At 39.9% G+C, this 17,232-nt stretch overlaps 1 protein-coding gene across 2 annotated transcripts in view; it reads left to right on the top strand.

Annotated features, from left to right (window-relative positions):
* Nucleotides 1–17,232, top strand: part of GMDS (GDP-mannose 4,6-dehydratase) — a 550,209-nt gene that overhangs the window by 210,957 nt on the left and 322,020 nt on the right. For both annotated transcript variants that reach the window (XM_073332192.2, XM_073332193.2), the window contains exons 5-6: nucleotides 14,807–14,999; nucleotides 15,800–15,904. In XM_073332192.2, coding sequence (XP_073188293.1) covers nucleotides 14,807–14,999; nucleotides 15,800–15,904 — 298 coding nt within the window. The remainder of the gene's footprint in view (nucleotides 1–14,806; nucleotides 15,000–15,799; nucleotides 15,905–17,232) is intronic.

The following is a 17,232-nucleotide window of genomic DNA, read 5'->3' as shown; positions in this document are numbered from 1 at the left end:
GAGAACCTTATTTGGTTGAGTTAACAGGAGGAAACATACACAGTTCAGTAATGACAGGTTTCAGAGTAGCAGCCGTGTTAGTCTGTATCCGTAAAAAGAAAAGGAGTACCTGTGGCACCTTAGAGACTAACAAATTTATTAGAGCATAAGCTTTCCGATGAAGTGAGCTGTAGCTCACGAAAGTTTATGCTCTAATAAATTTGTTAGTCTTTAAGGTGCCACAAGTACTCGTTTTCTTTTTACAGTTCAGTAATGTAAACTATCAATCTCACGTTTTTCTTACAGTCAGAAATACATCTCTTATATCCAACCAGATAGCAAAGTGGGAGCTCTAAAGGGTGTGGTTATCATTAGAAAATTGCATCCCTGAGGGATCTGAGATCTTCTGATTAATTTCATAATTATGTGTTCAGGGATGAGTTTTTTTCACACCATGGATCCACCCCACAGATCTTACTTTATTGCTTAAATCAGTCTGTGTGCTAAGGGGTTATTTACTATTTCCCTAATATTCCCAAGAGTACAAGCAGTACTCTTCCATTCAACTTCCTCCCTTTCTTTCTCTTCCTCCTTTAAAAAGAAAAATTGGCAAGACAAATTGGCAATTATATAATGGCACATTTGGTATTTTAATGCAGAAAGTGTACATTACCATAAAACCTCTCACCCCCAGAGTACTCTTTGTACTTCGGAGAAAATGCTGGATGGTTCCTTAGCATACTTTGCCACTATGAAATTTTTAAATCCTTTCAGTTTTGGGAAAGTGATTACTGTCCTAAACATAACAAATATTGTGTTTGCAATGGCAGGTATAATGTACATTTAGTTTAAATCTGTATAAACTGAGGCCATTCTTAGTACATCATTGATGCTGAAATCCATAGAAATGGAACTTGAAACAGTTACTTACTGAGTTTGTGGGACACTGATATTTTATAATATAGTCATTTATTGTACTCTTCGTTAAAATTCCATCTTTACATTTTGAACTCTTTGTCTGAAGCTTCTGCAGTTCGGTTCCTGCGAAACCTACCTCTGATACAGGATCAAAAGATAACAGGCACTGCAAAACCAAACCCCAAGCTTTGGCAACTTCACCTCTTCTCCCTACTAATTCAGAGCAAAATTCACTTCTCTCCACATTCCTGCATCTGGAGGGTGGCTCACACTGGCATGATTGAAAAGAAGTACTAATTTAAAATAAAATACTTGTATGCAGTAGAAACAGGATAGTATGAGCCCAAGCTATGCAGTCTTTTAAAGATCTTTTTATACAGAATTTCAAAGTGTGTGTCTTGCTTGTGAAAGATGCCATCCCTGCTGATTGTCATGGAGAATGAATTCATACACCACACTGGCAATTCAGGCTTAACCACAAAGCCCCACCCACCCTGTCTCATTCCTAATTTACAGGGCCCAACTCAAGAGGAGATAGGATAGTCTTCTATGTCCAGTCCACTATGTCTTTAGTGAAGTGTGCTGCAACTCCCGTCAGTGGGGATGGGGGAAAGGAAAGGAGCTAATGGGGCAATTAATGCCATTATGTTTGTATTTTATGCTGTGTACCACCTTATCTGCTAAGAATATGACCTAATTTTTCATACTCTGTCAATAAAGTCTTTTCTCACTGTCATCCTCAGCCAATGACCGGGAGGTGGAAGGCTGTACCTCCTCAGAGTCAGCCAATTCTCTAGAGTTCAATCTTGACAGATTTATAAAATTTTTAAAGAAGTATAGAAACATGGCATGGATATAAAGTGGAGTTTTGTGTAACCCAGTAATTGTTTTTTTTATCTCCCAACTCAACAATACAGTAATTCTTTCATCTCTTGAATCCATGAAACTAGAGGGAAATAACCCCCAAAACGTTATGGTCTTATGTTACTATTCTGAAAGTTACATAAGTTGCATACCATTTCTACCTCCAACTGTTTCCCGAATTCTGTATCTTAATGTTCAAATGAAAGGTCGCTATTATTCCTATTTGCTTAATGTTTGTTAGAACATGGTGATGGATGAAAAAGGGACCTGGGGGATGAAACTGGTTGCAGTGCACAAATCCCTTGTAATGTTTTTCTATGATTTCAGGATTCACCTCACAAGTGTCAGAGTTGAAACCCAGCTTTTTAGATGAGTGCCAATCTGTTCTTATGTGTGAATTGTGGTGGAGCCACTTAAATTTTCAAAATAATAATTTTTAAAATTCCCATTAAAGGCAAATCAGATACCAGCTGCGGATCTGACATTTTTTGATTTATGAGATGGTGTCCTCCTTGTTCTGTATAATAATAATAATAATAATTAAACAGAAGGGTTTAACAAATGGGTCTTGTCCCTGAAAACCGTCGTCCTCCCTCGCCCTCATACCTGTCAAGCCCACATGGATTATCTGGTTCATCCCACAGATTTCTGGTTACTGACCCACATCCCTCTGAGTCAGATAATTTCATTAAATGGAGAATTTTGTGCAGGGGTTGCTATTGAGTTCACAGAGGTGCTTGCTTTCACATAGAAAGAACAGCAGTCATCTTCCAGAAAATATACAGCTGGAGAAAATGTAAGGATTTTGCATTTATGCATAACCACATTGAAACTGCAGCGACAGCAATGGTGATGGTAAGAGTGCAGTGCACTTTGTTAATGTCTTCCATATCAAATAACTTCTGTAGCATCCTACATGCAGTAATGAATGAAGCCTTTCCCTTTAAGGCATGTCATGATTATTATCCCCATTTTACAGATGTGGAAACCAAGTCACAGAGACATTAAGTAAGTTTGTTTCCTTTGCTAAAACACTGAAAGCCTCTTGTAGGCTTACTATTCCACTCCAACAAAGCAGTTGCTATATTAAAGGATGCTAAAAATATTTTAAGCTTAAAATTAGTCATTAACCTGTCAAATATAAGAATACTGTGTCTGTCTGTGTGTATTATAGGTGGGACTGGTAGAGCTGCATGTTGTTAAACTTGCCCATCACTTACAAGATCATGTTTTCAGTTGCTTTGCCACATTTTAACAGCTCAGGGTGAAACTTCTATGCCTGGCGTCTGTCTCAAGCTAAATTTTTTGGAAAAATTTCAGCCAAAATAGTTCAGCTATTTCTGAGAACAACATTGGGGGTGGGGAGGGGAGGAGGGGGGAATGAAGAGACATGTTTTTGCCCATATTAATAAACTCTGGTGACCTTTTCCCTGGAATGCTCTAGCACTCCCGTGTATTGGAACAGGGATCTGAAATTGGACAGTGAGGTGGCCTTCATTTGCAAATTAGTGGAGCAGGGGAAGAAGATCTGAAAAGGAGCCATTATGTAGTGGGGAGGAGGGGAATTTGGACTAGCTGTTCAAAAAGATTGGTCAAGGAGTCATGTTGTGGGGTGACACAACGAATGAAAAGCCTGGGACTGGGAGCCAGTGGGGTTGGTGAAGGTGTAGTTGTGATTGGAAGATGGGGATGGGAGGGAGGGACTGATTGGATGGGGAGCTGGGATGAAGGAAATGAGTGGCTGGGCAAAGAGATTCGCACTGGGAGTGTGTGAGGAAACTGAGGTAATGATGAAATGTCCAGAAGGGCAGGCTAGGACTGGTTGGGCAAGGAGGCTGTGCCTGGGATGAGAGGCCTGGAGAGTGGTGACTGGGACTCGCTAGGTGAGGAGACGGTGACTGGGATGAGGAGTCGGGGATGGGACAGCAGCAAACCTGGGAAAGGGATAGGTTGGAGGGGAAGGAGCAGAAGAGGTCAAGCTTGAGGAAGTGGGCAGAGTCTGTGCCCACTAGAGCACGCTTCCCTCCAGAGCATGGAATGGAATCCAAGATTCCAGTCTCACCATTGCTCGGCTGTGAAACCCCCACTGCTACTGTTCCACCTCAAGAATTTCAACCTGTACAGTTGTATACAGTGTAGTTGTGTTGGTCCCAGGATATTGAAGAGATAAGGTGGGTGAGGCAATATCTTTTATTGGCCCAACTTCTGTTGGTGAGAGAAGGACTCTGTGTGGCTCAAAAGCTTCTCTCTCACCCAACCTGTATTGCTGACATTTACTCCATTAACTCAAGTAGCAGAGATCTGTGTGGTAGATTTAAAGGTTCCAAACCTTCTGGGGGCCCACATGCCAATATGGTGCCACATTATGGGTTTTCTGTTTTTTCAGTTTGCTTTTTGAAAAACCTTGGACATTTTTTTTAAACATCAAAAGGACAATATTTATATTGCAAAGTCTAGCACTCAGAAGTTAGGAAATGTCAGAATTAAGATTGCCTCATTCCATGCACAGGATGGGTCTGCTCTGAGGAGGAATAGCTCTGTAGTGAAGGAGAATGTTTTCTGTAGGACTCCTGCCTCATCCATTTCAGATGTTGGGAGGTGTGTAGTGAATGCGGCAGGGAATGCCAGGAAAGGAAGGGATGGTCTCACGGTGCCCTGGAGAACTGGATTCTAGCCTTGCTTCTGTCAGAGTTTCTGGGCAAGTCACTTAAACCAAACTTCTTAGAGGTGGTAACTAATTCTGTGCTCCTCATTTTCTTGGTGCCTGACTTGAGATCCTGGGGTCTGATTTACAGAAGTGCGAACATTCACAGGTGCACATGAAGTCAATAGGAGCTGTGCTTGAATATACAAAATGCTATATAATGCTACAGTGTATGCCCCCCCTAGCATGGGTATAAATACCAGTGTAGATGGAGAGGCATTGCTTAGGTGCATAAACATGTCTGACTCTTAAGGGTACATCTACACAGGGATAAAAGACCTGCAGCATGGCCGTGGCTGGCCCAGGTCAGTTGACTCGGGCTTGTGGGGCTTGGACTGCGGGGCTAAAAATTGCAGTGCAGACAAGGCTCAGGCTGGATCCTGAGCTCTAGGGCCCTTCACCCTCTCAGGGTCCCAGAGTTTGAGCTCTGAGCCTGAGACCGAATATCTACATCAGTTTTTCAGCCCTGGCGCCCGAGCCCCACAAACCTGAGTCAGCTGACCTGGGCCAACCGTGAGTTTTTTACACCAATGTAGACATACCCGTACAGTATGTGTCCTAGACAGCTCTCTCTATGCCAAGCAATGCCCCCACCCTCATCTACCCTGCTATTGTAAGATTGAATTAATAGAGGCTCTGCTTTTTGTTCATAGTTTTCTGAGTGTAAGCAACAACCTGGTAAAAACAGATGCATAATTTCTAGAAACTCCTTTCCTTTTCTTTCCTCTGGGAGGTCTCTCAAGGCCCAGCCATTCTTAATTTTTAAAATTTAATGATTGGCTCAAGTGTATTTAGGGTCTGACTGTCTATCAAAGCTACTTATGTGGCCCCCATTTCTATAGTATATGAACACCTTACGATCTTTAATGTATTTATCCTCACAACACCCCTGTGAGGTAGGGAAGCACTATCATCCCCATTTTAGAGACAGAGAAGCGAGGCACAGAAGGATTAATTCTTGTAGGAGACATTTGTTTTTGTTGTGAAATTGTAATGGCTCATGCACAGTGACGGGTGCAAAGGGTAACTTTACTTCAGGGCACATAAAAGGACTCCCCATTTCAAAATTTGTCCAATTCACCCTCCTCTCATCTCTGTTCATTCAATAGAAAACATCTGGAAAGTTTCACACTTCAGTGTAGGTTTACAAAATTGAGGATGCATTGAAATTTAGGGGGAGGAGACACTGATTGCAGGTTATTTTCCAGTTTTAATATCTGTCATTTTTTTAGAATCTCAACAGCTGTACAGATCTATTTGTTAAAAAAAAGAAAGGAAAAAAAAAAGACAAGGACAAAATAATAGGTCATTTGGAGAGAGAATCAGAAAATTTTAGTCAATGGAATTTCACCCAAAAATGAAGAGGAAAAATCACACAAAAAGTTTTGTTTAAAAATGGTTTCCAGTTTTCATCAAGTTCTATTAATTTGTAAATGCCAGTATTTGAGGTGTTCGTTGATTTCTATTTGAGAAATGACCTGATCTAGAAACTCTGCACCTGTTCAGTACATTTTATCTATTTCTGAACCAAGTGTCTTCATACACAGCAAGGGCAATAGTCCATATTCAAGGCTACATACAAGCAAAATATGGAATATTATTTGTTTTTAAAGCCATTTTTCACTAGAGGAAATACTTTTTTTCACATTTCTTGTGTAACTGAGACACAGCCGAATAGACTCTTTATTGAGCTTTCCAAAACAAGGTCGTTTGGGGCTGAAAATAAGCACGAGAAATTGCAGCCCAAAAGGTAATTTTCTTAAGTGATCAATGACAAAAAAATATGTAGTTTTGCTTTAAGTAGAACACTGATTAAAAAAGAACTTCTGGCAGTACCTCCAAACTTGGCCAAGACGAGGTGTGTGTGCAGAGGATGTATGGAGGGGCCATGCAGTAACTGCATTCTCTGGAGAAAATTTTAGCTTCCAGACAGCATAGCTGTTGCACTGTCCTTAAAGAGGATACAGCATATACTCCAAGTCTGGCCATTTTGTTGGAGAGAAGGAGGGAGGTAGGGATGATTCATATGCTTGTCTTCACCAGTCTCCTCCTTGTCCCCTTTCAGACAGTTGTTGTTCATGGGGGAATCTTGAGCGAGCAGGAACTACACTTCCAACTGGGACTCTGGCCAGCTCCTGTGCAGGAGCACAGAGGGAATGGGGATTTCTTCTGGCACTTTCAGAATCTAACCTCTTATTTGGAGCATTTATGGACAAACACTGCCATAGGAGTATTTAAGTAAAGAGAGCTACATTTCATTTCACTTCACATTCTCTGTCCCTTGTTCCCCCAGCCCAGTGAGCCACGCTCACCTCCTTTAGATCTGGGGTGTGGACTGGCAAGCTACAACTCTGGCATCAATCAGTATTTCCAAATATAATTTCAACGCTGCTAACAGGCTGAATCAGTAGATGATCCTGCCTATCCATTGCAATGCAGCTGAAAGACTGAAAACGTCTTCCATATACATTAAAATAGGACAGCAAGGAAACTGTTCTGCTTGAGTAACTTACAGAAAATACAATCGGTAATCTGCTTTACTATGTTTGCCACTATATTAAACTCCCTATTCTAAATTTTGGACCGTTATTGAACTATTATCACAATAGACTAATCAGCTGATTACAGTGTAAAAATATTCTTGAAGAGATGTTATGGGTTTTAGTCTCCCAGTAAACAGAAGAGATTAACCTCTTTTTGAAGTTTACGAATAAACTGAGTCAAGCACTTGGGAAGCATTTTTGTTAGGTTATTTCATAATAGATGGATTAAACGGATGATTGTTTAGAGAGGAATGGAATTGTGGCCTGCAGTTGAATTAAAATCAACAATCCAACTTGCCTTCAGTAGCAGGACTCCAAAAAATGGTGTAATAAACTTTTTTGTTTTTTGTTTTCTGCATTTTGGTGGAGTTTTCATGATTTCATGTATTTAAAAACATTCTTGCTTCATGTTTTGAAAGCATCCAGGGTCACAGGAGGAAATTGTGGAAGAATGTCATACCGTATGCGGTAGAAAAATACATTATTATAATAATGCCTGGTTCTAACTTTAATGAGCGTTTTTAAATCCATTTCTTTATCCATGGAGATGTGTGTTGTTTTTTTTAAAAAAAAACATTGAAGGAAAATTTCAAAGTGACTCTTTCCCTCTCGCATTTTATTCATGGTCCTTTATTCCCCTGGCACATATAAAGTAAAATGAATTGGCTATCTTTTTACATCTTCCTTTCTAATGTTCTCCAGTGACTCTGCAAGTCACCCCTTTAGCCTTTTTTGAATAGTGTTTAAAGCTTCTGGCACAGCTGGATTTCACTATGTAAGAAAACTTTCAGAGTATTATAGTGTCACTAATCATTGAAGTTACGACATTTCAAAACTCTTCCTGGCTTTGCTACATGCTTATTGTGCTTTAGCAGTGTAAGGTAAACATAGATATGCTCTAAATATCCAGTTAGAAAATGATTTAAAAACTCCCCCCCAAAACACGTTTTTCCCCTAAGTTTAAAAAAAAAACCTTTCTTTAATTTGAAACTCAAGCTTCTTTGAACACTTGGTTGGAGATTGTTCTACAAGATAAATTCCTTGCATCACATAACCCTGACGACTCCCCAATTCCATCAAATTAATAATGAATGGATGAGAAGATAAGCAAAACTAATGGGAAGGTTACATTTTTGTGACAAAGGTTTATGGTCATTCTGAATCTCATGTTCTATGAGATCTCTCCTCCTCCTCTTCAGCATTTTATTGCTATCAGATCTGAACATTCCATTATATGAAGCTCTTCTGAGGAGGAGAGATGATGAATGACAAAGGTACGTAGGGCCTGATCCTGCAAAAAGATGTGTGCCTCCAAATTGGTGCTGAGCATCTCTCAACTCCCTCTGTGACAATTAGCTCACAGGATCAGGCCTTAGCTTGCAATCTCAGTGACTAGTATCTACTATTTCCTATTCAAATAATACTACTTATTTAAACTTAAATACTATAAAAAGATGACAGTCACAACTTACTGCTTTTCTTAAAAAAAATAAAAAAAAAATTCTGAGATGACTCAAATATTTTATACAGCCAATGAAGCCTTTGTCTTGTTTAAAATAATTCTGAGAGGCAGCTAATACTCTAGTGAAGGAGAGTGATGTTGAAACTTGAAAATAACTAACAGTCAGTGGCTTTTCTAGACAGCACATTTTTCAGCTGTCAGATGTCTGCCAATAGATTGCTTCAAAGACACAGGTGAAAATTGGGTGTATATGTGGGGGGGGCACTTACTGGTGAACCAGGCACCTAAATACACCTGCAGTAATGCAGGGGGCTCTCTTAGAGAACCTCTATTATTAAAGGTTTCAGAGTAACAGCCGTGTTAGTCTGTATTCGCAAAAAGAAAAGGAGTACTTGTGGCACCTTAGAGACTAACCTATTTATTTGAGCTGTAGCTCACGAAAGCTCATGCTCAAATAAATTGGTTAGTCTCTAAGGTGCCACAAGTACTCCTTCTCTATTATTAAAGTTGCCTGACACGTCCAGTTATAATCCCATGTTTTCAGTTTGCTTTTGTAACTGTCAAACTTTAACTTCTCAGGCTAAATTTTTCCATGCTTACTCTGCTTCAGGTTGAATTTTTCTTTGCTAAAGATGTATATTGGTTAGTCTCTAAGGTGCCCCAAGTACTCCTTTTCTTTTTGCGAATACAGACTAACATGGCTGCTACTCTGAAACAAAAAGAGTGTGGTCATTTTTAATAAAGAGGCAAGGGGAAAATAGGTAGTTTTAACAATGCTAACCTGTTTTTCTTGCTGTTTCTTTGAAGACCTCTGTCACCTCAGAGGTTTGGAGCAAGATCTTGAAATTTGTCAAGGGGATAGTCTTGGAGTCAGAGAGATGCCTTGTACTGTCCCCGTGAAAATTTGGCTAGATTGGCCAAGTTATAAACCATGAAAAAAATCACCATTTGAACATATACAGAGGAGCATGTCTTACTGCTAAAAATCTCTGAACATTTCAGCTGCACTGAGCATGCCACAGACACTTTAACTCCAAAAGCCACCTTAGGCTGCTCTAAATTATGTCAGAGACTATTTTAATTACCAGCCAACCAAATTACTGAGTGTAGAAAGGTGTCTTAGAGCCACCACACCTTCATCACTTTTCATCTGTACTACAGCAATGCAATACACTTGGACATAAAACCTTCAGCGCTTAGGGTACTGCAGTTCAGACAGGGCCCTGCAACACATCTCATCTGTAACCTGGGGTACCGCAAGCACATCAGTTCTGTCCTCCACTCCCTATGCTGGCTTCCATAGAATACTGAAACACATGGGCCTTATTGTCAAGGTGCTCAATGGACTGGATCCATCGTATATAAAAAAATCGACTGAAGCTCTGGGATGAAGATCTTAGTCAACAGTTTTGCTCCTATGGGACAATGGAACTTTCTACCATCGGGGTAAAGCTCACTTGTGTGGAAGATGGATTTCTCTGGGGCTGATCTGAGACTATAGAATTAATTCCCACTGGAACTAAGGACCATCACAAACCTCAGCACCTTCCACTACGAGTGCCAGACATGTTTCTTTGACCTTGCCATCTCTAACATCCACATGCCACGCGTGCTCACCACCTCTAATCAACAAAATGTTCTGCTACACATACAGTTTTCTGGGGAGAGGATGAGAGAGAGAGAACAAACTATGTGTAACCAATATTGGTCACATTGCTTAATGCACTACTGGAAGGATGTTGAGATAACTGGGGTAGGAATCAGCAACCTTTGGCACATGGCCCACCAGGGTAAGCCCCCTGGCGAGCCGGTTTGTTTACCTGCCATGTCCGCAGGTTTGACCGATCACGGCTCCCACTAGCAGTGGTTCGCAGCTCCAGGCCGATGGGGGCTGTGGGAAGTGGCGGCCAGCACAGCCCTCGACCCGCGCCGCTTCCCAAAGCCCCCATTGGCCTGTAGCTCACGAAAGCTTATGCTCAAATAAATGTTAGTCTCTAAGGTGCCACAAGTCCTCCTGTTCTTTTTGCATGATTCAGATATTCTTAGGAAAAAAATTCTACTAGGAAATGACACCTCTTTTTTTTTTTTTTAAATAAAAACAACCCCTCCCAGTTTTTTGCCACTGGCAGATTAACCCTGAGAAGTTGAGGGTGGATAAAAGTTAAATTTGTCCGAGAAGAACAAACAAAAAAAAAACTGATGTAGAGCCCTAATACTGCTTGTGTATTTGGAGGATGAGGATGGAGGGGAGTTGGTTTAGCCACAAACTTTAGTTTGATTCCGGTTTTGTTCACTGCATATGGCAGAAGAAGGTGGAGCAACAGTTTTGCTTCCTAAAGCAGATGATGGCCCCTTCTCTGTCTCTCTCTCCTTCCCCTATTTGCTCTGATCAGGTTTGGTCTTCAACAGCTGTCTCTAGTAGTTTCAAGGGAAGGGATCATACTGAAACAACTTGGGTGATACGTTATTACAGCAAAAGTGTGTGCAAAATTGTATATATGTCTACAAATGCACTTTACAGAGACAAGCATTTCCAGATTAACTTCAGTCTTCTCCGTGGCATCAGACTCCAGCTTCTTTGCATTCGTGAAGAGACTGGCACTGTAAAAAAGTTTGGATGGCTATTTTTTCCTGTTTGTCATTTTCTTCAAATTAAGAAATGCATTTCTGCTATAAAACACCTTGTTTTCTGCAACAGTGAGTGGCAGCCTGATCAGCAGATGGTTGGAGATAGGAAGCCATAAATCAACTAAACTCAGTTTACCCACTCATTTGCACTTGTGTTTTTTTTAAATAAAAATTAATATGGTTAAATTTAAGTACCTCCTCAGATGAATAGTGAAAGCCTTTCCGGATTAGTTGTACTGCCGCTTCTCACATAGGGGTGAACTGAGCCCTAAAGTAATGTTTATAGTAGTATGTAATAGGTTTTTATTTTTATAGAGTAGTAATTGTACTTTGCACTTAAGATCACCAAACAGCAGATAGCTTAGACTGTGATCTTCTCAGTAGGGCCTGAGGGTGAAATCCTGACACTTCTGAAGTCAGTGGCAAAACTCCCATTGACTTCTGTGGGGTCAGGATTTCACTTATAGTCTGCAGCCCTTACTCTTTTTAAAACAACGAGGAATCCTTCTGGCACCTTAGAGATAGACAGATTTATTTGGGCATAAGCTTTTGTGGGCTAAAATCCAATTTTATGCCCAAATAAATGTTAGTCTCTAAGGTGCCACAAGGATGCCTCATTGTTGCTGATACAGACTAAAACGGCTACGACTCTGAAACTTGTACTCATGTTAAGTGTCACATTGACCTTAATGGGACTTCTTGTGCCAGTGAGGTCTAGTCACTCTGAGTGTGGGTAGCAGAAATGGGCCTCTATTATTCAAATTCCTTGTTCCCTTGCTGTACAAATCACGTTTTCGTCTGATTCCTCCACATTTATTCATAGTGGGAAATACCTTACTCATGAAATCAGAGTCTGCTTCAGGAATAAGATACTGCTCAGCTTGAAAATTTTCCCCCGCCCCTAACAAAAATGTTAATTTATCAGATCAGCTGAAAGGGTAAGGAACCTGGGACTATAACTTAGAGAGAGCTTCCATATTATTTAACTCATAATTGATATAATTCAAAGTAAAATTTCACAGCGCAGTCTGTTCTAAGACTAAAAATGCAGGAGGGGAGTCAGAAAAAGGAACAGTGACCTGTTTCTGCCCGGTTTCGAACCGGTGACCTTTTGCGTGTTAGGTGAACATGATAACCACTACATTACAAAAACCCAACTTGAACATATCCTTCACGTGGTCGTTATTATACTTTATGTAGTGTGTGGTTGTTTATTATTAACAGTTTGGTGTGTCACAGGGCTTCTCTTTTTTTGCTACAGACTTTGCCTAATGCACAGGAATGTTTTCTCTAGCTACAGAAGCTACCTAATGCGATGTCTAGATCTGTGGCCTTCCTGCTCACAAAGCAGTCAGGCCCCCACCCAAGGCTGACACAGCACAGAGTGCATGTGACACAGTGACCTGGCTCGGTCAGGATCGCTAGTGCATTTGAGTTCAAAGTGCTGTCCAGAGCAGTCACAATGGAGCACTTTGGGATAGCTCCTGGAGGCCAATACCATTGAATTGCGTCCACACTACCCCAAATTCAACCTGACGATGTCGATTTCAGCGCTAATCCCCTCGTTGGGGAGGAGTACAGAAATCGATTTTAAGAGCCCTTTAAGTTGACAAAAATGGCTTCGTTGTGTGGATGGGTGCAGGGTTAAATCGATCTAACGCTGCTAAATTTGACCTAAACTCATAGTGTAGACCAGGGCTAAGACCCTCCAATCTAGATGCACTTTAAATGTTGACCAGTCACTATAGATTTTTTTCTTTAAGAGCTCTTACTTGGAGAGGGCTTAGATTTTTTTTATCTTTAATCTTTGATTGGCTTCATAGAACCAGTATGTATAGAGGAAAGGTAGATCATTTGATATTGGACAAATCCTGAATTTTCTGTGGTCCGATTCATTTACAAATCTGTCTATATAATCTACGTAAGGAATTTCTGTTTTATAAAGCTCTGTCTTCTATAGTGCCAGAATGAAGTCACAAAAAATGCCCCATGTTAAGAAGGTATCCAGTTATTTACATGCAAGACATTACTGCCCCTGTACTGTGTAAAGTGTCTTAGAATACATTATTGGAGTTGGAATGTTTAGCTGATAAAGTACACATTTTTCACTTTCATGGCTGCCATTTTAGTCTAACCTGCAGTCCTAATTGAAATGAATTTAGTGGTTTGAGCCTAGTCCCTAGTGAACAATAGCCCACATTACAAAAACACCAAACGCACACAAAGCTGTCAGTTTCTGCTCAAGAGACACTCAGGACTGGGCAAACATGGAGGCAGAATTACCTCACACCCTCAAGAGTGATTTTTTCCAGGTGAAGATTGAGGTCATTCTCAAGGAATAGGGAAAAGCTTGCATTGTGCATTTGGTCTGTGCATAAACCAGTGAGATCAGTTTCTAGTATTGCTATTATAGGCTCAGTGTTCACTTTGGATAGAGAATTTGTAATTTGGGATTTTTTAGAAAATATTTGTTCTCATCTGAGCTCACCTGAGGTACATTTACAATTTACATGTATGGTAGTCTGCTACGACTTGCATATGAGCAAGGATTATCATCTGGGAATACAGTAGAAATAATATATACTATGCAGGAAATTCTGGCCCCATTGCAGTCGATGGGAGTTTTGTAATTTATTTCATATATACACACACCTCAAATAGTTGGAGGTGGCATCCATATGATAAATTGGAGAGATGTGATAAATATATTTATTCATGCTACTTATCACATTCTTTGACCTTTCAAAGCCCTGAAAAGTTTCAAGCAGCAGCTATGTTTTAAAATCAATCTGTCACAAAATTGTTTATTCCCTCTCTCCACCAAATCAGGGCTTGAATTATGCTGGTTCACACCAGATCAGCAGACTCACTTTTATTTTTTAGACTTCCATTTTGTTCTCCAGAATGTCAGGTTTCATTTTTTTTTTAAAGTAAGAGCTTGTCTACACAGTAGACTGGAACGGAAGTAGTTATATTGCTTTTTAATTAATATCTTCAGTTATTTCAATGGAAGTTTATGTGAGGACCCTCTTATTTTGGAATAACAGTACCTTATTTTCATATAATTTATGTTGTTAAAAATCAGGATTGTACCAAAATAATAGAGGTGTTGCATTACATTTGACTTGGTTACTTGCTATGTATGTTATCCAGTTGCTATGCAGACAAGCCCTAAATCTCTAGTTCTTATGATTGCAAGAAAAAATAACAATTAAGTGTGACATGAATGAAATTTTTTCTGCCTGAATCTGCAGAGAACCTGAAACAATATATCTGAAAAATGTAAACTACCTTGTTTGTCAATGGGATAATAGTTCAGATACCCAATAATAGTAATTTAAATGTCATCAATGTTAACTATTTCACTGTTGTCAAAATATGGACTACAGGAGAAGGAAGGATCATAAATCTGCACCATCTGGTGGGAATAATCTAGGGATGGGAATGCCCTTTGTGAGCAGATTACCAGTCTCCTAGACTTTTTTGCTTCTTTTTGCTTTTTCATTTTGTAGTCAAATTGCAGAAATCTGTTTTTAAAAATCATTTTGGATATTTTTGTAAATTAAAAATTGAAATCAGCCTGAACATATATAGTTGGTTCTATTGCTAGCAAGGCATAAATGTGAATCTGTTGTGTATACTTGTTGCATTTGTGGTTGCCTTTAGTAAATCTCTGTCGTGGTTTTACTTCCTCTCTCCCTCGCCAAGATTTCTTTTGACCTAGCAGAATATACTGCTGATGTTGATGGAGTTGGCACTTTACGGCTTCTAGATGCTGTTAAGACCTGTGGCCTTATCAACTCTGTGAAGTTCTACCAAGCCTCAACCAGTGAACTTTATGGGAAAGTGCAAGAAATACCACAGAAGGAGACTACACCTTTTTATCCCAGATCTCCGTATGGTGAGTTTTCGAGTGTGTGCATCTGTGCACACTCTGTTCCTCATGTCTCAGGGCTGAAGTCATTTGGGTATGAGATTAAAGTAAAGATAGAACAAAAGTGACTAGACATGTTGAGAAGCATACCTTTATGAATTACTAAATAAAAAGTATTTGCTGCCATTGCCTGAGGGTTGGAAATTACCATCTCACTTCACAAAACCTTGTTCATTCAGATCTGGAGCGGAGACCTCTTTAAACGGGTGAGAGGGAGGGGTGATTCCTTCTTAGTGAAGAAGTGTAAGATAGCACTGAAGTGATAAGGTTTCATAATTTTTGTTGCCTGAATGAATATTTCCCAAGAGCTCACTTCTCTCATGAACTAAGTTGAAACACTTATTAAAGCAATGTGCTTAGAATACTACAGTGATAAAGTTTCAAATCAATTTAAGTGTTAAGGCACCAGATTTTCTTTTATTCCCCCAACGTAATTTTTTTTATTAGCAGAGGTCACCACCATGGCGTATTTCACACGCTCTAACTGTGTTAATTATATTGTAAAAGAAAAAGTGCTATGCTTGAGTGTGCATAGGAAAACAAGTGAAAGGTGCCTTCTTAACACTTCCTAGCCAGGACTATGGCTCTGCAGAAAGGAGTGTTTTCTCATTCAGTTGCTGTTTATTGGGCTGGCTTTTTTTATGGTGAACTATGGCACACTGAGAGAATTAATCAAACCCTAGTTCATCTTTCTATAAAGAAGTGCATTTCTTTTAGAGTGGGTGTGGGTGTGGTTGTATTATGTAATATTTAAATTATTTTTGTAGGAGCAGCCAAACTGTATGCCTACTGGATTGTGGTGAACTTCAGGGAGGCCTACAATCTCTTCGCTGTGAATGGCATCCTCTTCAATCATGAGAGTCCCAGGAGAGGTGAGAAAATCTTTGAAAAACTCTATTGCCGCCCTGTTGTACGTCTGAACAGGAAAAATGGAGCAGTATATCCACAGGTTTAATTTACATTTACCAGTGTTCTGAAGCAGGGATGTCAAACTCTTTGCCTGCTTGATGTGTTTAGTTGGCCCCGTGACAGATTGAGTCTGCATAGTGCAAGTTTTCATTTGCAAACTTAAATATCCATTTCTAGTCCTTTTGGTTTAGGAGGTAGTCCTCTTCATATGAACCAATGTAACAGTGTCCTACGCAGATTGAAACAACATCTGTAAACTTCATTATTCATCTTGATGGGTATGGAAACTCTAAAGCCTAAATCAGACATTTTAAGGGGAAGGTTTTCTTTAGGGTAGGCAATTGCACTTAACAGACACAGTTTCAGGCACTTGGGCATTGCATTTGCACTCAAATACTATAAGGGGATAGGAATAGTAGTATTTCTAAATTCATAAGATATATTTATGCTGGTGTGCGTGGCAATATATAGATTGTAAACCAGCTGCAATATTTTCTGTGAAGGTCCTTACACATAGCTTTAAAATGCCTTTCCATTTGATTCCAGTTAGTCCTTGATAGCAATGCCTGGGAATAGAATACAAATGATCTTATGTTCCATTTAATAAACCCTTTCCAGTGCATCATAAACAATTAATATTTGTCTTAAGTGTGAGTTATAAATCAGTTAGTTTAGTTCCCTCTCATTTTATACTGATGAATTTCCACTAATCGTAATCTAGTAGAGCTTTAACTATGCACTGTAAATGAAAGCTGAATTAACACATGAAAGTAGCTTCTTGCTTCAGAAACCTTTTTTTGCAGCCTGTTTATAATGAAAAGTAAATTCAAATTATTCTTTCAGTGGTTTCAGACGAGTATTTCACTTGTGTGTGTGCGCCCAGCGCACTAAAGCTGGAGAACTTTGCCTAGCAGCATCCACAGTGCCTGTAGCCCTAGCCCCTGGCTATCTAAAGGTGGCTTCACTCTGGACAACCCTCTGCCCCCTACAGGTCCTTCTTATCATCTATGGCTAGGGTTAGTTTGTTCTGAGTGGTGTTTTACCTCATGCTTTCAGTCTGTCTTCTGAGATTTCTAGTTGTATACAGTTGTCAGTTTGTTAGTGTGGTTAAATAGTACCTTTTTGTTTAGTTTTAGTTTTTAGTAGGTAGTTTGCTCTCCTGAGTGGTGCCCTCGCCAAGGTTTAAGCATTGTTCAATGTGTGGGGTGGCTCTTCCCAACATTGACTCCCACCAGAGGTATTTTCTGTCTCTGGGAGAAGGGTGCTTCCTCTGCAAGTCATTCAAGAGAAG

The sequence above is a fragment of the Lepidochelys kempii genome, chromosome 2 (genome assembly GCF_965140285.1).
Source record: "Lepidochelys kempii isolate rLepKem1 chromosome 2, rLepKem1.hap1, whole genome shotgun sequence".
Lineage (NCBI taxonomy): Eukaryota > Metazoa > Chordata > Testudines > Cheloniidae > Lepidochelys > Lepidochelys kempii.
The sequence above is the reverse complement of the archived record's forward strand: the minus strand, read 5'-3'. Positions and strand labels throughout refer to the sequence as shown.